The sequence below is a fragment of the Kogia breviceps genome, chromosome 9 (genome assembly GCF_026419965.1).
Source record: "Kogia breviceps isolate mKogBre1 chromosome 9, mKogBre1 haplotype 1, whole genome shotgun sequence".
In the NCBI taxonomy this organism is placed as follows: Eukaryota; Metazoa; Chordata; class Mammalia; order Artiodactyla; family Physeteridae; genus Kogia; species Kogia breviceps.
The window spans coordinates 108,941,311-108,963,552 of record NC_081318.1 but is presented as its reverse complement, the minus strand read 5'-3'; the positions used below and the strand labels follow the sequence as shown (position 1 = coordinate 108,963,552).

The 22,242-nt window shown below is 50.6% G+C and overlaps 1 protein-coding gene across 8 annotated transcripts in view; it reads left to right on the top strand.

The window, feature by feature from the left end:
- Positions 1 to 22,242, top strand: part of EGFR (epidermal growth factor receptor) — a 195,482-nt gene that overhangs the window by 152,568 nt on the left and 20,672 nt on the right. For 6 of the 8 annotated variants that reach the window (XM_067042915.1, XM_059074569.2, XM_059074568.2 and 3 more), the window contains exons 11-20: positions 265 to 355; positions 2,598 to 2,797; positions 3,918 to 4,050; positions 5,808 to 5,898; positions 7,759 to 7,916; positions 12,755 to 12,793; positions 14,763 to 14,904; positions 15,637 to 15,759; positions 16,390 to 16,488; positions 21,708 to 21,893. In XM_067042915.1, coding sequence (XP_066899016.1) covers positions 265 to 355; positions 2,598 to 2,797; positions 3,918 to 4,050; positions 5,808 to 5,898; positions 7,759 to 7,916; positions 12,755 to 12,793; positions 14,763 to 14,904; positions 15,637 to 15,759; positions 16,390 to 16,488; positions 21,708 to 21,893 — 1,262 coding nt within the window. The remainder of the gene's footprint in view (positions 1 to 264; positions 356 to 2,597; positions 2,798 to 3,917; positions 4,051 to 5,807; positions 5,899 to 7,758; positions 7,917 to 12,754; positions 12,794 to 14,762; positions 14,905 to 15,636; positions 15,760 to 16,389; positions 16,489 to 21,707; positions 21,894 to 22,242) is intronic. The other 2 variants (XM_067042919.1, XM_067042917.1) reach the window with 1 other exon arrangement.

The following is a 22,242-nucleotide window of genomic DNA, read 5'->3' as shown; positions in this document are numbered from 1 at the left end:
GGCCGCTGTCGTTGAGCGCGGCGGCCCGCTCGGGGTCCGGCCCTTGGAGCGCAGCCTGCGGGGTGAGAGTCGGGCGGTGGCCCAGGGGCAGCGTGCACGTGCCTGTTGCGCAGCGACGCACGCGTGCGTGTGCTCGGCAAGCCGACGAGAAGAGCGCTCGCCTCTCCTGCTCGCCGACACTCTCCTGAAAATCCTACAAAAGTGTCTCATACAGCGTGGAAATTTCTAAGTGGTGTGTGTCTGAACCTTCCCTCTGCCTTGTAGGCTTTTTGCTGATTCAGGCCTGGCCTGCGAACAGGACCGGCCTCCATGCTTTTGAGAGCCTGGAAATCATACGTGGCAGGACGAAGCAACAGTAAGTGGACCCCGGCCAAAGCCTGGTAGACCCTTGTTTCTTGTTTTTGGAATAAGATTTACAGAAGTGCTGCAGGGACGCTACCGAGAGTTCCCACACATCCCTCACCCGGCTGCCCCGATGGTGACACCCTACGTCATCGTGGCACAAGAATCCAGTGAAGAAATCAGCAGTAACTGAACTGCAGACGTTCTGGGATCTCGCCAGCTTTTCCATGCACGCCTTGTGTGTTCTGTCAGCCCGCACTGCATGCGGCTGTCACGTCTCCTTGGTCCCTGCAGTCGGGGGCAGTTCCTCTGTGTTCCTTGTCTTTCATGGCCTTGACCCTTTCGGAAAGTATTGGCCAGGCATTCTTGTAGGATAGCCAGTGCTTTCTCCTGATTCAGCTGAGGTTTTGCACTTTTGGCAGGAACAGTGCTGAGGTCACGCATCCTCTTCAGCAAGTCATTTCAGGGGACCTGAGAGGCTTTTTAACACTGAGTGTTTCTTTCAGGATTTCCACTTTTCTAGCTCCAACAGTGAAACACACACACACACACACACACACACACACACACACACACACACACACACAAGCATCTTTAACGTAATAAGGGTAATGATGAGTTTTGTGGTGAGGGGAATTTGGGGACTCTTGTTCAAACCTGCCTTGGAAACCATCTGGTTCCGAGAACTCTTTCCCATAATTGACCTCTAAGAGAGCTACATAATATTGTGCAATAGTAAAGAAAATCAGACAACAGTACATGTAAAATGAGCATCACTTTCCAAAAACCGTCTTGGCTTTGCATCGCTGATGCTAAACATACAGCTCATATCACTTCCCAGAAAGGCCCCTGTGCTCTGAGTTCTCAGGAATACTTCGTTTGCCCAAAGTTCATACAGAGATGAGAGATTTACGTCAGTTTTCTTGGGTAACTAGCATGTGCCTCTCAGCTTAGTTTTAGGGATTTAAACAAGATAAAGATGACTTTGTTCCTTTTCACATTTGCTGAGAAGTCCCATGATGCACCATCCCTCCTGGGACAGTGTGGCCCCTGGTTCTCAGCAAAGCCAGACCTGCCCCGCAGGGAAGACCTCAGCTTTGTCTCTGCCGCCTTGCCTCCCCTGGGCACAGTTTGGGGGGGATTTTCCTAACAGCACGGGCACAGGTCTAATACACAGGAGCCAGGCTGTGGGAGGAAGGGGGAGGAAAGGGTGGGGAGAGAAAAAGAAACAAGGAGAAGGGGTCTCCAGGTTATGCTCTGACTTCTGTCATCTCACACGTCCATTCTCACTCTCTCTACTGTACTGTCTCAACTGGCCCATTCCACGTCCTGGTGTCCAGTGAGCTTCCTAAAAATGCAAATCTCCTTCCTGTGGTGTCCCATCATCTGCAGACAAAAACCTCCTCCACGTGGTGTCTAACGTGGTCCATGCTCTGGCCTCTTCCTCCCTCCCCGGCCGCCCCCCAGGCCGCCCCCCACCTCCAGCAGTAGTTCGTGGTTCTCAGTGCCTGTCACGTGCTCCTGCAGGTGGTTCAGGACTTCCTTCCATTTAGTCGGGATACCTTCCACCTGGTCACCTGATGAACACGTACTGATCACCCGGTAGGATCCTAGCGCAGGGTTGGGTAGCGAAGAAAATATCATGGTTCCTGCACCCGAGGTCCTGAAATCAGTTATCACCACTTCCGGGAGAGCCCCTCCCCAGACTTGTTTAGACCCCTACTCTTTGCCTCTGTGGTACCCCTGCTGGGTTAAAATTATCTACTCATATGATTGTGTCATCACTAGACAAAAGGTTTTTTGAGAATAGGAAACACACTTAACCTAGAAATAGAATAGAATTAGTCACATATTACCTCAAATGTTTGTTCAGTAAGTGGATGGGTGGATGGATAGATGAACCTATGATTTTTTTAAGTGTATTTGGATATTTGAGAAGTCAGAACATGTTCTCAATTCCCAGGCAAAATTAAAATGCAGCAAATCAAATAATGACATCAAGACATTTATTCAACCCCTAGTCTGCCACTGGGATTAGAGATAATAAATGAACAAGGAACTAGCTTTTCCCTGAACTAGCTTTAAAAAGCACTTGCAATTTTCCAAAGTTGCAATACATACCTTCCACAACACGATTTAACACCCCGTGGAAGGCAGTCTGTGGTAAATCTAAAGTGGTGCAGGAAAGCAAAGTTTTTAGTGATACTGTGTTTTCATAATTTTTCACGACATTGTTTTTCTTCTCTCCAACTTAGTGGTCAGTTTTCTCTTGCGGTTGTTGGCCTGGATATAACGTCCTTGGGATTACGCTCCCTCAAGGAGATAAGTGATGGAGATGTGATCATTTCAGGAAACCGAAAGTTGTGCTACGCAGATACAATAAACTGGAAAAAACTCTTTGGGACCTCAAATCAGAAAACCAAAATTATAAACAACAGGAGTGAGAAAGAGTGCAGTGAGTCATCACTTTGGTCGATTGTGGAGACGGTTCCAACGGGTCGTTTATTTTTTTATTTATTTATTTTTTTTTTCGGTATGCGGGCCTCTCACTGCTGTGGCCTCTCCCGTTGCGGAGCACAGGCTCCGGACGCACAGGCCCAGCGGCCACGGCTCACGGGCCCAGCCGCTCCGCGGCACGTGGGATCTTCCCGGACCGGGACACGAACCCGCGTCCCCTGCATCGGCAGGCGGACTCTCAACCGTTGCTCCACCAGGGAAGCCCTGTATATTCTTAATTGTGAAGTTCATCAGAATTGTTTCTAGATCATTCTCACTTCATAGGATGAACTTGCCTTGAAGTCTAGGCTATCAATTATTGGTAATTTACAGAACTAAATTTAGTATTAATTATATTGCATTTTTAAAATTTTATTTTATTTCTTATACAGCAGGTTCTTATTAGTTATGTTTTATACATATTAGTGTCCACGTGTCAGTTTATCCCACCATCCTGCCCCGCCCCTTCCCCCAGTTATATTGCATTTTAGCTGTGTTCCGCCCTGCTCATTTCATCCCCAAAGGCTATAGCTAGACACACACGTGCACGCGCACACACACACACACCGGAACGCGATGACTGTTTCACATGGGCATTTCCGGTTCTGAGTTTAGCGCCACAGTCAGCTTTTGAAGCGGGGCCTGCACCATAGCCTGTGCTGAGACACTGGCCACCGACAGAAGCAGACGTGAGTTCACATCCTGGCCCGAGCCCTTCCTAGCTTTGAGACCTTCATCACTTTACGTAAATCTTTGGGCTTTGGCTTCCTCATCCATGGAATGGAGGTAATAATGATTCCCACACCACAGTGCAGTTGAGAGAATTGGTGAAATTCTGTGTGCCTTGCACACGGCAAGGAAGCACACGCTTCCCGAGCTGTTCCGGCAGCTCCGGGTGTTTCATCCGGGTACACTCAGCACCCAGCAGGGCAAAGGGGACTCGCAGTGGGCCTCCGGAAGCCCTTTTTTGCTTGCGTCACTGCTTCTTCCCGGGGCCCCAGCGTGTGTTTGAGCACCTCACCCGCTGGGCCCTCGGCCGCTTCCTTGGCCGACCCGTGAGGCTCACCCTGTCTTCGCAGAGGCCACGGGCCACGTCTGTGACCCTCTGTGCTCGTCAGAGGGCTGCTGGGGTCCGAAACCCAAAGACTGCGTGTCCTGCCGGAACTTCAGCCGCGGCAAGGAGTGTGTGGAGAAGTGCAACGTTCTAAACGGGTAAGAGGCTTTGTTTTTTAATCCCTATGTTTTGATTTAAAAAAATAAGACTTAGGATTGTTCTATAGGTTTATGGTTAATCAGTCGGATTATTTTCCTTTTCTTCCTTTTCCTTTGTTTTTGTTTGTTGAAAACTGTTAATCACAAAGGGAAGTGAACAAACTTTTTTCATGACTTAATCCAACCCAATTTATAGAGTCCCTCTTTATCTGGAAATATCTTATATTTTTCCTAGCTGCACAAAGTTCCCAAGACAAACAGAACAGCCTTCCATGGTTCAGATGGCCATTGTAGCACAGCGTTCCTGCTGTGTCAAAACACAGCTCCTGGTTAATTTTTGTTTATGTTCAAGACACACCGAACAGTGCAAATAACTTCAAATATACCCATGGACAAAGAAATAAACAGTTGTGTAACATTTGTTGAATTTATTGCAATCAATAAAAAGTACAGTCTGTTGATTCTATAGGAATTTTGATATTGAGTAAGGCTTTGAGTGACCACAAATAATGACTAAAATAAATTAATAGGAAAGTAAAATGGAAGCATAGAGACTGGCAATTTTTTTAAAAAAAATTTAAAGAAAAAGAGAAATTTCATGATAGAGAAGAGCGTAGGAGTTACAGATGTGGCTCTAGGAAATCTTCCTTTCTGTTTCACCATCAGGGCTTGGGCTACAGCTCAGCTCAGAAATACTCGGAAGCAGGATGAGAAGAGCAAGTTTCATTCTGTAAGAATCTTTAGCTGATAGGCTCATTAGCCTAACAGAGTAATTTGCATAATTGATAGTATTGTTTCAACAAGTGAGCAATATTGGTGCAGTCCTCACAGCTGCAGACACTAAGCTCTCATGTCTTCGGTGCTGACTTGTCTTTGAAGCGACAAGGTGATTAAAATAGCCACGGCGGCGGCACCCGGGTCTGCCCGTTAGAGAACCGCAGTGTCCAGCAGCCCCTGTTCCACTTGCGAGGCTGGCTCCTGCAGTAGGTGTGGTAACCCAGAGAAGAAGCACACGGGAAAAGCCCCGCGGCATATTTGGTTTAATTGGTGCCATCTGCCTGAGGGGACGCGCGGACCACGTCTTTGGGTGTAAACACTCCTTGTTCACTGCCTGGTTAATTACCAGGCGTCTTAACAGCTGCCACAACTACAGCGTCTTTGCAATCAAACATCAGCTTGTCGCTTAACGTTAATCTAAGTTTGAGGAATGGTTAAAATAGTACAAGCAAAATTTTTCACGCCTGTGTTCCCTACTTTCTGTTTTTAAGAATAACCATTGAGGAAACTTTTAATAGCTGTCTTTCCTTTTCCCAGGCATTAGTCTAGATACCATTTCTTTGCAGCTTAATTTAAATATCCATGAATCTGATATTGGAGGGAGTATTTTACATCTTAAGGACTGATATCTTAAAGGCTGTTTTCTTCTTCTTTTTTTTTTCTTCCCATGTGTTGCCTTGCTTATCTAATATTCAAAAACTGTGCCTGGAGAACAAAATGTAGGGAAGATGTTTTGATTATAATGGAAGCTGATGTTTTTGTTCCAGAAGATGACCAAAGATTCCGCCGACAAGAATCAGTTTATTACCTTACAGTATAGTCCTAGATTCCCGGCCATTCGACTTTTACCTAAAACGGTTTTGACTTTCTAAGAGAGGTGATTTGTGTCATCTGAGCTCTCAGACAGGTGAACCCAGACAGCATGCTGCAGCAGGGTCTCCAGGGACGGCACTGACCAGTTTCCCGTCTTCTCCCATCAGAGAGCCCAGGGAGTTCGTTGAGAACGCCGAGTGCGTGCAGTGCCATCCGGAATGCCTGCCCCAAGCCATGAACGTGACCTGCACGGGACACGTAAGGAGCATGTTGGATGTCACCCCACACGTCAGCCGTAGCCCCAAAGGATGACCCTCAGCCCCGTCACCCTGCTGGGACGCGCATCCAGCGCACTCCCTGCCCACACTTGAGGCCGTGCCATCTCACGGCCGTCGGGGGCTGTGACCGAGGGGAAGTCGGCACATACCCTGCTGGCACGGGCATCCCCCTTCTCTGTCCAACCCCAGAGGCACGTGCTGCTGCCCACGTCCTCACGCCACAGATCAGGGCGCCCTGTGGACGGGGCACACCCACAGGCAGCCTTCAGTGTTCCTGGCATGTCATCATTGCTTTATCGTCTTAATCAAATATCACCAAATTCTTATTTAGCATGAGTTTATCGTTATTTGAAGAGTGTTTTTTAATCGCAAAGGAAGGGTTTTCAAAATTCAGTTTTGGGCTTCCCTGGTGGCGCAGTGGTTGAGAGTCCGCCTGCCGATGCAGGGGACGCGGGTTCGTGCCCCGGTCCGGGAGGATCCCACGTGCCGCGGAGCGGCTGGGCGCGTGAGCCGTGGCCGCTGAGCCTGCGCGTCCGGAGCCTGTGCTCCGCAACGGGAGAGGCCACAGCGGTGAGAGGCCCGCGTACTGCAAAAAAAACAAAAACAAAAACAAAATTCAGTTTCACATCTACATGTTCAGTAATAATCATTTAGAGAGTGTGAGAATGCAGGTCCCTCTCACACCAGTGTGCTCATGTTGTTAATTCTCAGTATTATTTATATGAGGAGCTCTGTTTGGATTTGAATTTCAACAGCCATATCTAAATCTAGTAACGGAAAACATTTTTCCGAAGTTCTTTAAATCAGACAGAAGACGGTAAGGCTCAGTTTTGAGGTACCGGCTGCCCAAATGGCTGGTTACAAAGGAAACCACTGGTTTCTCGGTTGGTGTTCGGATAAATTGTCATCAGTGGGGCTTCCCTGGTGGCGCAGTGGTTGAGACTCCGCCTGCCGATGCGCGGGACGTGGGTTCGTGCCCCGGTCCGGGAAGATCCCACATGCCGCGGAGCGGCTGGGCTCAAGTAAATAAAATTTAAAAAAAAAAAAAAAAAAAAAAAAAAAATTGTCATCAGTGAAAAAGAATAACGGGTGATGCTGACTGACTCAGTCATCTGATTGTTCTGGCTCTGGGAATGCTCAGTCTTTGAGACATGAGAGCCCTGAGCCAACAGGCAGACCGTCCCCTCCCCACGTTATTTCAGCCCTTTGTGAAGTGTGCGGACACAACCCAAGCAGCCCCAAGGCATTCACTTCTGTGGGTTTTACCGACGCATTCGCATTTGACCAACAGAGTCAAACTTAAGCATGTTGCACAGTTAATTACGCAGCCACCACTGCGCTTCCACGTGCCACCTTCTCAACACTGGAGAAATGTAGGTGTGGGTTTTCCCAGCTTGGCCTTGGTGAGTACAGCTTCCCACAGAGGCCCCCTCAACTCCAAACACGATTCACAAGGAAGTCCATCTGACCAATAAGGATATACTTATACACGTAGGCCAATCAAGAATACTTTGACAAGGAAGGATGCCCACAGTGTATTAAGTGAAAATGTAATAAAGCACATAGTACAGTTTCTTTCATGTTTTATATATATATGTGTGTGTGTGTGTATGTATATAAAATACACGTTTAAAGTCGGGAAGACTTTATTCTCAGCTGTTAACCGTGGTCACATCAGTTAGGCGGTCCCAGGAGAGCTTGTCCACTTTAAGAACTTCCACGTCGTTTGCTTTTTTTTCACGATAAGCATTTTAAGTAAAAAGTTACTTCGTTCTCAAAAAGAGAGAGAGACATTAAGTAAATGTTTGATTTACGAAACAGTCTTTCCACCTCGGTGCAGGGACCAGGCAGCTGTGTAAAGTGTGCCCACAACATCGACGGCCCTCACTGCGTCAAGACCTGCCCTGCTGGAGTCACAGGAGAAAACAGCACCCTGATCTGGAAGTATGCGGATGCCAATCACGTGTGTCACCTGTGCCACCCCAGCTGCACCTACGGGTGAGTGCAGGAAGCTCTGGGTCTGCAAAGGAAAAGGCAGAAGAACCAGGGTGCTTTTCCCATCTTGCCAATCTGTAGACTGGAAACGTCTCTGGACTTTCCAGTCAGTCAAGTACAGAGGTTTGTATTGGAGTCGGTTCCTCCAGATGATCTGGTCCCACGGCCACGGCAGCAGCAATGAGAATGCTTGAGGGCAGATCACGGTGCTGGTGGGACAGCCCCTTAGCCTCTCCAGGTGTGTCTCGTGCCGGGGCCCTGTTCTGCGGTGCCAGCATGTCCCAACAACAAGAAGAAGGGACAGGGGGAACGAGAGCAGAGGTCCTGCCCCGTCCCCAAAGGTTTCTCTCTCTCTATGTATCTCTTTCCAGATGACCGTGATTCCTGTGGGAATCTTTTACTGGTTTACAATTAATAGAAGATAACATTGCCTGGAATGTTGCCTAAAGGTGCTTTTTCTTTTAGCTAGTTGATTGCTGTTAACGGGGAAATTAAAACTATCTTGACTGCAATTAGCGGAAGCACTCAGAACGTATATATCTTATTTACTAAAGTGATAAATTTGACAATGAAATTGGACTGCTAGAAATCAGAAGGAGAAGTTGTCCCATGTATTTCACATTCCCTTCTCTCTCTCAGAATCCTCAAATTTATTGGGCACCGTTGCTCTTCTCTGGAGCCATCTCTTACTAGCTGTGTGGACTTGGGGAAGTGTCTTAACCTCTCTGTGCTTCACGTTCCTCACCTGTAAATGAGGATCGTAAGGCTGCACGGCTCACAGGATTTTTGAGATCTTGAGTGAACACGTGTAGTGTACTTAAAATAGCGCGTGGACCACACGATGGCGGTGCGGAGCTGGTGACGAGGTGGCAGGAACGATGGTGGCAGTTATAATGCTGGTGAAGGAGGTAACAGTGCCGGTGCTGCTGGTAGTGACGGTGGTAATTATGACCGTGACAGGGATGGTTAGTGTTCTGAAGGGGTGCGGAACCTTCCAGTCAGACTTCCAAACATCAGGAGTCTTGAAAATTTTCCAAGTATGTCCTAAGTTTTTCCAAAACACCTATTTTAACTGCATTTATATGGAAGAGCCTGGGCCCGGAGACAAGCGATTTGGGAAGGACTGGTCATGACTGGTCATGGCTGGCCAACTTCCATCGTTCCACCTTCCTTCTTGAGTTTCAGCCATCATGAGAGTAAATGGAAGGGCTCCGTCTCTCCACGACCCTGTGGTCCAAGAGTTTCAGTCCCGGGCAGCTGACTCCCCAGCTAACATGTAGGAAGCCTGGGCATTTCCTGTGTGGTTTGCATGTGACCTGGAATATTTTACCAAGTTTCACACACACACACACACACACACACACGCCACTAAAGCCAATTAATTAATTTGAGTAGGGCTAACATTTTTACAATATTTTGTACTCCCAGTCAGGAAATGATAATTTCTTCATACATTCAGATATTCTTTTTTATATTTTAGTAAAGTTTTAGTTGTGTTCTTTCATGTTCTGCCTAAACATTTTGTATTTATTTTTGCTACTGTGAAATAGACCTTGTTTTCTAGTATACCTTCTCATTTATTTAATATATAAGATAGCTTTTGATTTTTTTTTTGGTGGAGCTGTATATTCATCTCGTATCGGTGGTCTCTACTGAACTGCCTTTGAAATTAGCGTTTTAGGGCTTCCCTGGTGGCGCAGTGGTTGAGAATCCGCCTGCCAATGCAGGAGACACGGGTTCGTGCCCTGGTCCCGGAAGATCCCACATGCCGCGGAGCAACTAAGCCCGTGAGCCATGGCCGCTAGGCCTGCGTGTCCGGAGCCTGTGCTCCGCAACGGGAGAGGCCACAACAGTGAGAGGCCCGCATACCGCAAAAAAAAATAATAATAATAATAAAAATGAAATTAGCGTTTTAGTTCATGGTCTTGAATTTTCCAGGAAAAGAGTTACATCATCTCCAGTAATGGTATCTGTATCCCTTTTCCAAAAGTTTCAAGTCATATTACAAAGGCCAGAATTTCTAGAGTAATATCAGATACAATGGTAGTGGACATCAGAATTTTACATCTGATGGTGGTGGGAATGGCTATAATAAGTCACCATTAAGAACACTATTTGCTATTAGTGTGAGATTCTTATTATCTTGTTAAAGAAAGTTATCTATTCCTACTTTTAAATGCTTTTTTTAAAGTCCAGAATGAATTCTGAACTTTACCAAATACCTCCTTGGTAGGAGTTTCCAGATTTTTCATATTTTTCCCTTTGGGTATACCAGCACACTGGTTATACTGACCACTCTGCAAACTCTACAAAACATAGTATAAACTGTAATTTGCTAGTTTTTCACTTAGTCTATTTTTTTCATATTCCCCAAAATAAGCAATTTCGGAGCAGATCCTCTAAAATAGAATTATACCACCTATATAAAATAAATATATTTTTCCTGTTTTTTCTATCTTGGGGAAATAAATGTGTGTCTGTAAGCATCTAGCATTGGTAGAAAAATATATAGTTTTCCGTAATCTTGTTATTACTATCTCTATCTTCTCCCAGAGGAATTGTGTACTAAAAATGGATTTAATTTTTTAAATATGGAGAAATATTGATGGGGTGAGAGGGGAACGAAGAAAACATGTCTTTTATTGTGTATCTGCGACGCGCACAGCGTCAACAAACACATAGTCTCAACGATGACTAAGAGCGAATGCACTGCTTTCCCCATTTGTATTGTTAAAGAAACACTTAGAAAGGCTCTGGGGTCACCACGACTCATCAGCCAGCAGTGACAGAGCCCAGGTTACAGGCACATGCTTGCTTCCAGAAGCCGTGCCCTTCCCACAGGGCAGGTCTGCTTACCCCAGGGAATGGGTCAGCAAACTTGAAGCAAATCCACTTTTATTTATGTATTTATTTACTTATTATTTTACTTATTTATATTTTATTTTGGGCTGCGTTGGGTCTTCGCTGCTGCGCGCGGGCTTTCTCTAGCTGCGGCGAGCGGGGGCTACTCTTCGTTGTGGTGCGCGGGCCTCTCATTGCCGTGGCTTCTCTTGTTGCAGAGCACGGGCTCTAGGCGCACAGGCTTCAGTAGTTGTGGTGCACGGGCTTAGTTGCTCCGCGGCATGTGGGATCTTCCCGGACCAGGGCTCAAACCTGTGTCCCCTGCATTGGCAGGCGGATTCTAAACCACTGCGCCGCCAGGGAAGTCCGCAAACCCACATTTAAATGGAACCACATTTTATAGTAAGTCGTCAGGGGAAGGTTTCTTTGAAATTTTATGCCGATAAATTAAACGAAATAACATGAAATTTTGCCTATTTTAATTACATGTAACAAAATAATAGTAAATCAAGTGGGAGACAAGGAATAATTTTTCTGACAGAATTAAATAACAGCACGATATGGCCTCTTTTGCTTGATATTTGACAATCATTTCTGCAGAACTGTGCAGGGCGCCATCAGCTTTCCCAAGGACCTCTTAATCCTTCGATACCCAGATGGTCCCCTCTAGGGCACCTGTCCAGTCACTGCCCTTGTCCATCATCTCTTCAAATGTAAACTGGCCGAGCTCTCCCTGTGAGCATCTCCCTTGTCCAGAGCTTCTTGCTAGAAACTCCAGAGGTTTCCCAGCAGCACTTTCAGAGGCTGCATGAAACCCTGCTTCTGGTCCAAAGTTTGCAATTCCAGTTTGCACCACTATGCATACAGTTCCCATTCTCTTACAGTCTGGAAACTAAACAGGCATTATGGGCAAATATAAAAACACGAGTGAGGAGGGGTATTTTGAGGAGGGGTTCATTTTACCTGCGGTTATATCCATTAGAGAATGTTGTCTCTGATGATGATCTCAGGAGATAAAAGACTGTGAAAAAAGGAGAACTCCTTGTGTGTTCCACTGCCCGAAGAAGCCAGTGGCGGGTGTGCGGGTGAAGGCTCGAAAGCTTGCAGGGCCGGGACTGCATCGTCTGACACCACGGAAAAGAGGTGTCAGACCCTCAAAACTAAGAGGAGTAGAGTATAGAGATCAGAGCCCTTGGAACGAGACCGAAAATGACTAGAACCAGTTGACAGTGCACATCTAACAAGCACCGGTCCTCTTCACGTACCTGAACCGGGCTGCTTCCTCTCTCCCCAGGCCGTGAACATCCGTCTTCTCCATTTAACTGGAATATTTTATTTTCCTGTTGACGTTTTTATTGACAAACATTGCTGTCCTTCAAAGCCAACTTAGTCTGCCTTTTCAACCATCATCCTGTAATCAAAATAACAGATGGTGGTGCCCCACAGAACGGGAACCCAGCTGCTGAGGGGTCACGTTAGGACAGATGATGTCCCTGCTTGACGTACAGCATCGCAGTCGTGTGGAAGTGGACGGAGCCAGCCCCTGGCTTTCTGGGTCTGAAATCATTGTCCCCGTTTCCCCGCCCCTGAGACGCATGTCCTCACTCGTCTGTCCTGCTCCTTAATCAGTGTGCCCCAGGAAATGGTTCTCTACCTCCTGACCACATTGATGTTCTAGAGCCAGCGGTGGGCCCGCTGAACCTCCGTGAAATGGAAGACATGAAAACATGTCAATAATGAAGACCAGAAATGTCTACTTTGTTCAATGCTAGAACAATCCCTATCACAAAGTAGACACTCAACAATCCTTGCTGAGTGAAGGAACAAATGAATAAATGCATAATAAACAAATGCTTAAGCAATGTTGAGACGCACTGTGATTGTAATGATTTGAAAGTAATTGAACACACACTGCCTTATGATTTAATAAAAACTCTCCAAGAAAAAGTGCTAAAGAAGTAAAATGATCGAAATGTGTATTTCTCTTTCAATTCCTACAGCTGTGCTGGGCCAGGTCTGGAAGGCTGTGCAGTGAATGGGTAAGTGTGACACTTTGTATGTGATGACCTGATCAGAAATGACCGAGAGCGCCATGGGCGAGGGTAATGCTTTCCCTCTTTTCTGACTGCCCTCTGCCCTGGCCGGTTCTCCCTTCGCCCTGGGCCAGCCTGGGCATTCCTAGCCGAGCTCACCCTGCCCACGCTGCTGGCTGTGCTCCGGGGCTGGGGGGGCGGGGGGGGGGCAGGACATGAGTGCTGGGCCTCCTCCACGCAGAGCCCCCCTCACTGCCCAGCGCTTCTACATGCAGCCCTGCTCCCTAGGTAGGACTTCCCTCGCTGACCCAGTTGGCCCTACCACAAACCTGGGTTTGAATGACCTTTCTGTTCAATGACAGAACCCCACCTTGGGAGCATTTCTCCCCTTACTTCCTTTTCTAAACACAGGACTTCCGTCAGCATTTCAGTTGTGATCACTTTGCCGTCATTGCCTGAAATGCTGCACAGAGAAAAGCAGAGTTGGGACTTCCTGTCCAGACTCATCAGGAAAGAGTGATATTAGCAATTAATAATGTCTCTCGAAGAATCAGAATTATACACAAGACACTGACCAGATATCCCCAAACACCAGCCAAACATCCGGGAACCTCTGCCATCTCCAGTAATGTTTACAAAACTCCTCCCCTCAACAACCTTGCTCAGCGCCAGTCAGCTCGGTCTCTTGCCGAAGAATTAGCCAAGATAACTGATTCCCTCCTGCTATCAAGTGAGACATTAAAGACAAATCGGGCAGTTTCTCAAAGATAAAGATTTCCTTTTACGCCCCTCTTCGCTTGAGCCACGAGGACACCAGCAAGCTTCGTCCTCTCTTCGTGCTTCAATCAGCGTCTTAGTAATGAGATTTTCCGTCACATCCCCAACCCTGAAACCAGTCAACGACCATTCTTTGTTATATTTACCCTTTTAATTTTTTTCTTCTCTTTTCACTCCCCCTGCTTCCCATGGAACACATACTCTGTACAAATTATTCCTTATATCTTTCAATGTCCCCTTCAAAATGGTAAAAACCCGTTAATTCAAACCGCATTAATTGGGAAGATGGTATAACTCAGGAGATGACTTTTGCACTTGCTAAGAAGAAAGTGTCGTAAATACGATTTACGTGAAGTACATCTGACCCACTTATGAGAAATCCGTAAGAACGCTGGCACATTTTTTTAGGTGCAAACGGTGCTACTGATTAATCTTTGATATTCGTTAACATTTCTACCTGAAAATATGAAGTTTGCCAGAAGCTTAGATGGCACAGGTGCTGGAGAATAAAAGCTTTATGAAGATTCTAAATTCAGAATCTACTAATTCAGACGGTTCTTTCCCCGTGAGCTTTAGAACCTGAGTTTTGGGTGTTTGCTGTCCCCGAGCTCTATGGGGGGAGGGGTGGCTGCAGGATGACATCACTCATCCATGACAGCTCTGCTGTCCGTGTGGAAATCCTATCACTTCCTCACCCGCTCCACGCTCTTGCATACAGCACTTCCTACGGCTCTGGTCCCATCTTGAAAGCCCCGGACCCCTCGGGAAGCCTCCACAGGTTTGAAAGGGCCCCTCCTTCCGGCCTGGCCAGCAGACATCGCAAGTGTCACGTGCGGAGGGCGTGCCTCAAACGCGTGGAGACACTCCGGGGAGCCACACAGATTCATACGAAAAGCATGACCGAACTCGGAGTTACTTTTTAAATGATGTGTTTTCTTAATCAACAGATGAAAAGTATGATCGCTACAGGAAATAGTCCAAATGATACCTCAGTGTAAAACATGCGACAAAGCAGGCTCCTATACTGAAGGAAGTTGGGCAGGGGCTCGAAGTCCGCCCTCCTTTCTCCTTTACGAGCTGCGCTGTAGCCCACTTTCTGGGCCTGCCCTCAATGACGTCATGCTATCAGAACGTACGGGAAATACGTGAAATGCCAACGTAACAAACCTCACCCCCTTGTGTGTCCATCTCGTTCCAGGCCCAGGATTCCGTCCATCGCCACCGGGATCGTGGGCGCCCTGCTGCTGGCTGTGGTGCTGGCCCTGGGCGTCGGCCTCTTTCTGCGCAGGCGCCGCATCGTCCGCAAGCGCACGCTGCGCCGGCTGCTGCAGGAGCGCGAGGTGAGCGCCGCGCGCGAGGGGGCGGGGAGGCGCGGCAGCCAGAGGATTGCTGTGCTGTTTATCGCGGGGGAAAAAAAGTCGGAAGACTCTCTGCACGTCCAGTTATAAGCAACTACGTGCTCACGTTAGTACTTGTATCCCGGGGAATGCAGCTGTGTCTAGGGGAAGTCCCACGGCCGGTTACCAAGCCCACGTGGGGCGGGCGCTCGGGCCGGCCAAGGGGAAGGCTGGTGCGCAGAGCTGCGAGCTCAGGAGGTGTTACTTTGGAAAATGGCGTTGTCCACACCAGCGGCTGCTCCTTTTGGAGCCACGTTTGTGACTGTGTTGTCCGTGATTCCTCAGCCGGCATCCGGGTCCGACAACGTGTCAGAAGCCAGAGGCCGTGGGAAGAGGGAGACCCACCGCAGCTACAGCATCACGGCTGTGCGGGGCCCGACCGGTTAGCAAAGTGACCACCACAGAACACTGTCCTTCCCCAGTGTTCTCGGCCCGGACACAGAAATAGAAATTTCACTTATTGCAAAGGAGCTGTTCTGTTCAAGGATGCCTTTTTTTTTAGGTGGTGGTGGGGGAGGGGTCAGTCCCTGTTCCTTCCGAGTGTCTCAGCAAGTTCCTTAGAACAGGCGTCCCTGTCTCCGGAGTGAGAGCCGCGAGTTCTGTCCCCTGGTGTCTGGACCTGCCACCCCTCTCCCCGGCCCGGCGGGCATCGTCTCTTCCTCTTGTCTCTCACAGCTTGTCGAGCCTCTGACGCCCAGCGGAGAAGCTCCCAACCAAGCTCTCTTGAGGATCTTAAAGGAGACGGAATTAAAAAAGGTCAAGGTGCTGGGCTCTGGAGCCTTCGGCACGGTGTACAAGGTGAGCCGCGCGAGGGTCCCGGGCACCTTCCGCTGTGGTCTTTATCGTGGTCACGTGCTCTTTGTGTCACTGAGGGTTTAGGAAATGCCAGTGTTTTTCTCAAGTTGTCGAGAGGACATCTTTTATAATCACAGCGACAAGTAAGTGGACCAGTGAGATCTGTGCACAGGCACAGACATTTTCAGGAGGACAGTGTGAGCTTTCCGAGGGGTGGGTGGCCCAAGTCAGTCTGAAAGAGGGTCGCCTATCACGGCACAGCAGCAGCTGAATAAAGCCCAGCTCAGAGCAGCCTCCTCTTCATTTCTTTTTCCTACACGCCCATTGCATAGTCTGATTTCAGTTAGGCCTAGCCCCAGAATCTCAGAATTCTGGACAAAATGACTCACACTGACTGTGAAACTGGCACGAGCTTAGGGGTTTTGTCTAACTACTCTGATTTCTGGAACACGGTAGCTAAAGAGCTGCTGAGCTGTCGTGACTCCCAACACCGGTGGCCTTGGGTGCAGAGCTGCGCTCGAGCCCCTCGCCCTTTGTGGGGGGGGGGTCGCTAATGACGCCCAGCTGGCCTAGGAGCCGCCTCTTACGTGTATGACGATTGCCAGCCAATGTCTTCCCCTCTCTGTGTCACAGGGACTCTGGATCCCAGAAGGCGAGAAGGTTAAAATTCCTGTGGCTATCAAGGAATTAAGAGAAGCCACATCTCCAAAAGCCAACAAGGAAATTCTCGATGTGAGTTTCTGCTTTATTCTCTATCTATCTGCAGGCCTGGAAGCCAGAAGCCACCTTTGTTCGTAGTTGGCAGCACGTTGCTCTGTTTTAGACTCTGTCATCGCCGCATTCTAAGTGGTCGCTTTTCCTGTCTGTTTTCCCTCTGGCTATAGTTGGTATAATTCTCTCGTGTAGAGAAGACTCACTCCTCCATTCTCTTAGCGGCCCCCAAAAGTATGGAAGCCGGCGGTCCCTGGGCATCCGCCAGGGGCCGTCCCCGTGCTAGTGGCTTTACCCCTGCCGTCTCGGTGACTGCCCCCGGCGGGCCTGTGCTGCTCTAGGTGTTGTGCTCGCCAAGCCTGCCTTCAGTGAAGAAACGGAGGCCCGCGGCGGCCTGCTGCGCAGGGTCAGGTGGCTGGGGTAGGTTTCCAGCACGTGGTCACTTCTGACTCTGAAATGCATGTTTGTTCTCCTCCGCCAGCTCGTCTTTGAGATGTAAAGGTGCCTAGGGTGCGCACTGTGACGCTCTGTGAGCTCTAGAACCTGTTGCTCACCTTCTGTACTTTTTCTCAAAGTAATTGAAATGTTCTCGCCAGCGTCTGCTGATTGCTACTTTATGGAGTCTTTGAAATGCTCCACAAGGTTATTGTTACATGTTTTTACTTGTGATTCTCTTGAACTTTTTCCACCTTCCCTGGACCCTCACTAGCCAGTGAGTGGGGGCTGCACAGTCTTAGAAAGAGGCCGGATGCAGGAGGGGCCAGCCTGGAGCTGGGCAGAGCCCTCTGCAGGTAGAAGCTCCGGAAGCTCCGGTGGACACACCCTTGAGGTCCCGGCCTAACAGCGCTGGCCTCCGCTTGCAGTGGTGCATGTGGGTTTCTCTTGCTCTTGTCCCAAAGCAGAGCCAGTGAAAGAGGAGCTGGAGGGGCTCAGCCGTGAATTAGGGAAACAGTCAATGAAAAAGGAAAACGACTGCCTTTACTGAGTCAAAAATCTAGAGAACTTAGTTTGTGTTACGGCCACGAAGGACAAAGTTCAAATATAACATTTCCCCACTCTTGTATCTAACCCAGAGAATATACAGTGAGCAAAGCAAACACGGGCCTTTTTAAAAAAGCGTTCAGACAGTGAGCTTCCCAGGAGCACACTCTCTCCAACCCCATTTTCTCCAGGCAGCCTCCTCTCCTTCCATCGCAGCAGGGAAGTCCCACCCCAGTATTTTCTACATGAAGGATGACGTACTAACACAAGACAACAGGAAGTCTCCCACACTGATGCTAGCTTACCAAGCAAAGTTATCTTTCATTTTAACAGTTTACAGATGAACGCACAGTCTGTTAAGGTAGCGTCAACTCCTGTTTCCACAACCATAAGAGGTTCGTGAAGGCTCCTTCTCCTGCGCTGTTAAAAAGAAAATCTTTTCGCAGGATTTGCTTCCTTCATTCGTTACTCATTTAAGACATTCTAATAACTTTCACAAAATGGCGTTGAGGTGTGAATTTTAACAATATTCACTATGCAGAGTAAGGGCAATCTTGAAGACAGTAGCTATACTTTGGGAAGGAAGTAGCTTCACTGACAAGGGCCCTCCAGGACTCCTAAAACTAGAGGAAATCTGCTTTCGTGGGCCAGAGTTGGGGTAGAAGATCGAGAGAGGAAAGACTGACAAGGTTAAAAAGGAAAAACAAGTTTAAAGTCCCATTTTGCCTCTTGCGCTGTCTCTGTCCTGCTCTCCTTCTCCCCCTGCGTCCCGCGGGCCCCGGTTTCTTCTTCCCGCTCTGGCACCGGGCCTGCGTCTGCAACCAGAGGGGTGGCAGCCCGAGGCCTTCCGCCCCGCTTTTCCCGAAGCTCCCCCTCTGCCCCGCCCACACAGGGCGCCTGACCTCGCGGGGTGGGCGTGGCCTGGGGAGCCCCTGAGGGAGGGGAAAGCTGGAGCGGCCGCCAGTGATTTGAGGGCCAGTTTCTACAGTGAGTTAAAGGGCAAGTGAATCCTGCGACGGCAGCCCAGGGGGCTGAGCGCGGGCTTTGAAACCCTCCCACGCACTTGTAAATGGCTCCAGCAACCCGTACTCTTAATTCCCCTGCCCAGGCCAGCACTGAGGTCCAGCACACACACCCTGTAGCCTTGGCGCACGCTGCCGTCAGTGGTGGCTTAGTGACTGGGACACTTTCAGAAATAGTCTTAAAGTTAAGCGTCTGCCTCTCCTGAAGGGGTTGAGAGTCTCGTGGAATCCTTTTTCCCCAATCTTTAACGTAAACTAGTTCGCAGATGAGGGAGATGGCAAGAAGAAAGGCCCCCCCCCCCCCAAATTTCAACGGTTGGACAAAATACTAGACTTTCAAGGTCACCGAGCCTCAGAGGCCCTCCTGCCACGTGACTCTGACCTCAGCCTTGGGAGCCTCCGAGTCTGCACGCCTGGCAGGGGCGGCCGATCAGAGATGGCTGGGGAGTACCAAGCGTTCTGGCCGTAGGTCACAGCGTGCACCTTTGAGATTGCACGAGAAACAAAGCTAAGAACAAAGCTCACGTTAACTCCTGCGCACGCGGAACAGGACACACGACCAGACAGCCTCCCCACTGTGCCTGGGCTTCGGGGTGCAGAAATCTGGGGCTGTAGCAGATTTTAATAGGAGCGGGCACCTGGCAGGGCTCCAGGCGCTGTGTGGTGGGACCCCTGCGCCCGTGCTCTGCTCCCTGAGCCCCAGGTCAGCTCCCCACGACCCACAGCAGATGGGCCACTGAGACTGCTCTGATCTGCAGACCTTTCTCCCCTCTAAAACACATGCAACGTGTTTCCAGGTCTCAACCAGATCTGAAGAAAATAAGAACAGCCAGAGGATTTCTTTGGTGTTATGGTTGTACAGTTTCCCAGACTGGGGGAGAGACGTAATTTGTGCTTTTCTGGCGATCACATGGCCTGTTGATGTTTCCGTAGACTTTCCAGTTGAAACGCAGGGCAGGCAACAGAAGGAGAATGCAAAACAGATTTATATTTATACACGTGCTCTTTCTGTGTCCTACGGTGTGGAGCTTTCTGGTAGCCCATCTGCCAGAGCACCCAACAAGGCCTCACAGTGCGTGGGGTAAGCGGGGGAGGACCAGGGGGGCCTGGGCCGGGGGAGACCTGGGCCGGGGGAGACCTGGGAGTGGGCCCCGCCCTGACGTGAGAAACGTGGTCTCTGGTCATCGTTCACTGGGCCTCAGTGTCCTCTTCAGACAAATAATGGCTCGAGAGGAAACCGCTTGCAGGCCTTTTCCAGTTCTAACTTCGGATCAGTAGCCCTTCTCAAAGGTGAAGAGCCGTCAGAAGGTCCATAGTGTTAAACACCTGCTCTGCTGTTGTGATGCTGCGTTTACAACACAGACGAGGAGAAAGGCCCGTGAGAGCAGGGCGTCTCCACTCAGGGCGGCGTCCAGACAATCGGGGGTTCTGCAGCGGATGTCAGAGCTGTGGGTTTCTTTCCATAGTGGACGTGGCATGGTCTCTGTCTCATGTGATTTCAGTGTCGCTCAGCCGTGGGGTTTCTGAGGCAGCTCTGTGCCTAGAGGTGTGTTGGGCGCCACGCGAATGGCGCAGCGGGAGCAGGTGTTGGGAGGTGAGGTGGTAAACAAGCCCAGCTCCATGCACCTCACACGGCACACCTGCCCGGGTGAGGCCCAAGGATCGGCATCTCTGGCAAGTTCGCAGGCCGCGCTGAGCCTGCCCCCCACCCCCCGCCCCCGCTGAGGGAAGAACTGCAAGATGCCAGGAGAGTTTTGACTTAGATTGGGGTTCGGGGAGGCCCTCTGAGGAGGGGTCCGCCAGGGAAGGAGGAGGTGGGAGGGCATTGCAGACAGAGGCCCTCCCAGGTACACAGGTGAGCAGACCGCAGGAGCACCAGGGGGCCTGTGGGAGGAGAGGCTTTGCAAGGCCCTGGCGGGCTTCCCAGGAGCAGCGGGGCCCGGGGAGGGGTGCAGGCCAGAAACTGGTGCCATCACGTTTGTGTTTAGGGACACGTGTACGTGCCCCTCCGCCCGGCTGTCACCGCTGTCACCTCTGGCTCCTGCGGCGCCTGCCCCCGCGGCCGCCTCGCGTGCCCTCACCTGGCCCGGGCTGGGTTCCCCTCTGCACGGAGGGCCCACGCGCCGGGCACAGCAGCGGTCAGATGGGGAAAGGCGCCTCTGAGCCTTCTCTTGGAGACCAGGTGATCCCTGTTGTGTCTGAATAAAACGTCACCCCCGCTTTGGATGCCAAAGGCAAAGAGATGGAGTTGATTGGTGGAAAGCGAGGGTTCCCTCAGTCTTAGTCCGGCAAAAGCGAGGCCCACTTGTGCGCCCGGCTGTCAATGAAATCACCTTCCTCCGCCCAAGGGTAGCAGGAGGCTTCGAATAAAGTCCCCGGCTGTGGGTCCGTGTCAGGCTCCCGCCACGGCAGCCTCCGAATTAGCGGGGGCGGGGCCGCGGGGAGTGGGTTCTGCGGAGCAGCGTGGATTTCCCTTCCCGAGACTGAGGCGGGGCGACACGGAGCACCTCTTCAGAAATGAGTCCTGGGCCGCCAGCGGAGTCTGCGATCGCCGTAGCTGTAGCGTCCTCCGTGCGGTTCAGGGCCCGAAACGGTGCACTGAAAGGGCTTCTCTGCCGTGCGTGGCAGCGGTGCCCGTGGTCCCGGCAGTGCCGGGGGGGCTCCCCCTCTCTGCCCCCGGTGCTCCGTGGGGAGGTGAGGTCCCCCTCCCTCTCCCGACCCCCCCCCCCCCCCCAGAGCTCTCAGCGTCTCCCTCCGCGGTGCCCGTGGCCGGGGCTCCGGAGTCAGCGGGCAAGTCTTCACCGGGGTGCGGGCCCCAAGCACGGGTTCCCACCGGCCCTGACACCGTTTTAAGCGGCGGCATCTTTGGCTTTGAGGTGGGGGTCTTCGTAAGGACTCCGCAGCGCCCAAGCTTGGAGACCTCGGGTCTCGTCTTCACCCAACGCTTTGCCGATGGCGAGCGCTGCCTGGGCCTCTCTGTGACGCCGAATCCGCACGTGCGCTCAGAGGGCTCCGTGTCCCATCGGACACCTGGCCGCTCCACAGCCTCGCATGCGTCAGACCCCGCGGGAACGTCCACTGCACTAGACGTTTCGCGGGCCCCCCTGTCCTCCACACGCGCACGTTTCCAAACCCAAGATCTCGTTCGACTTTTGTACCCGGAAAGGGTCCGTCTGCCTGTTCCTTTAGCCACGGCGGGGAGCCTTTCTGATGTGCCCTCTCCTCCTCTCCCCCCAGGAAGCCTACGTGATGGCCAGCGTGGACAATCCTCACGTCTGCCGCCTCCTGGGCGTCTGCCTGACGTCCACGGTGCAGCTCATCACCCAGCTCATGCCCTTCGGCTGCCTGCTGGACTATGTCCGTGAGCACAGAGACAGCATCGGCTCCCAGCACCTGCTCAACTGGTGCGTGCAGATCGCAAAGGTACATCAGAGGGGCACGCTCGGGGCGGGCGCCCAGCTCTGCAAGGCGGGCAGGCAGGGCCACGAGGCAGGACCGGCAGCCGCCGTCGCTTCCCGCTGCACCCTCACCCGGGATGGTGGGATCCTTAGGGAGAGCCCCCAGCGGCAATGGGGAAATAAAGACAGCCACGAAATCGGCAATTACGTTCTCCATCCTAGGACAGCATAGGGTTTGCCGGGAGGGTGTGTGTGTGTGTGTGTGTGTGTGTGCCACACGCGTGTACGTGGCGTGCACCCCTCCATAGTTCGGATTAAATTGAATCAATTGTCTTTTGCCTCAGATCGGTGCCTGGCCCACTGCACATTGAAAA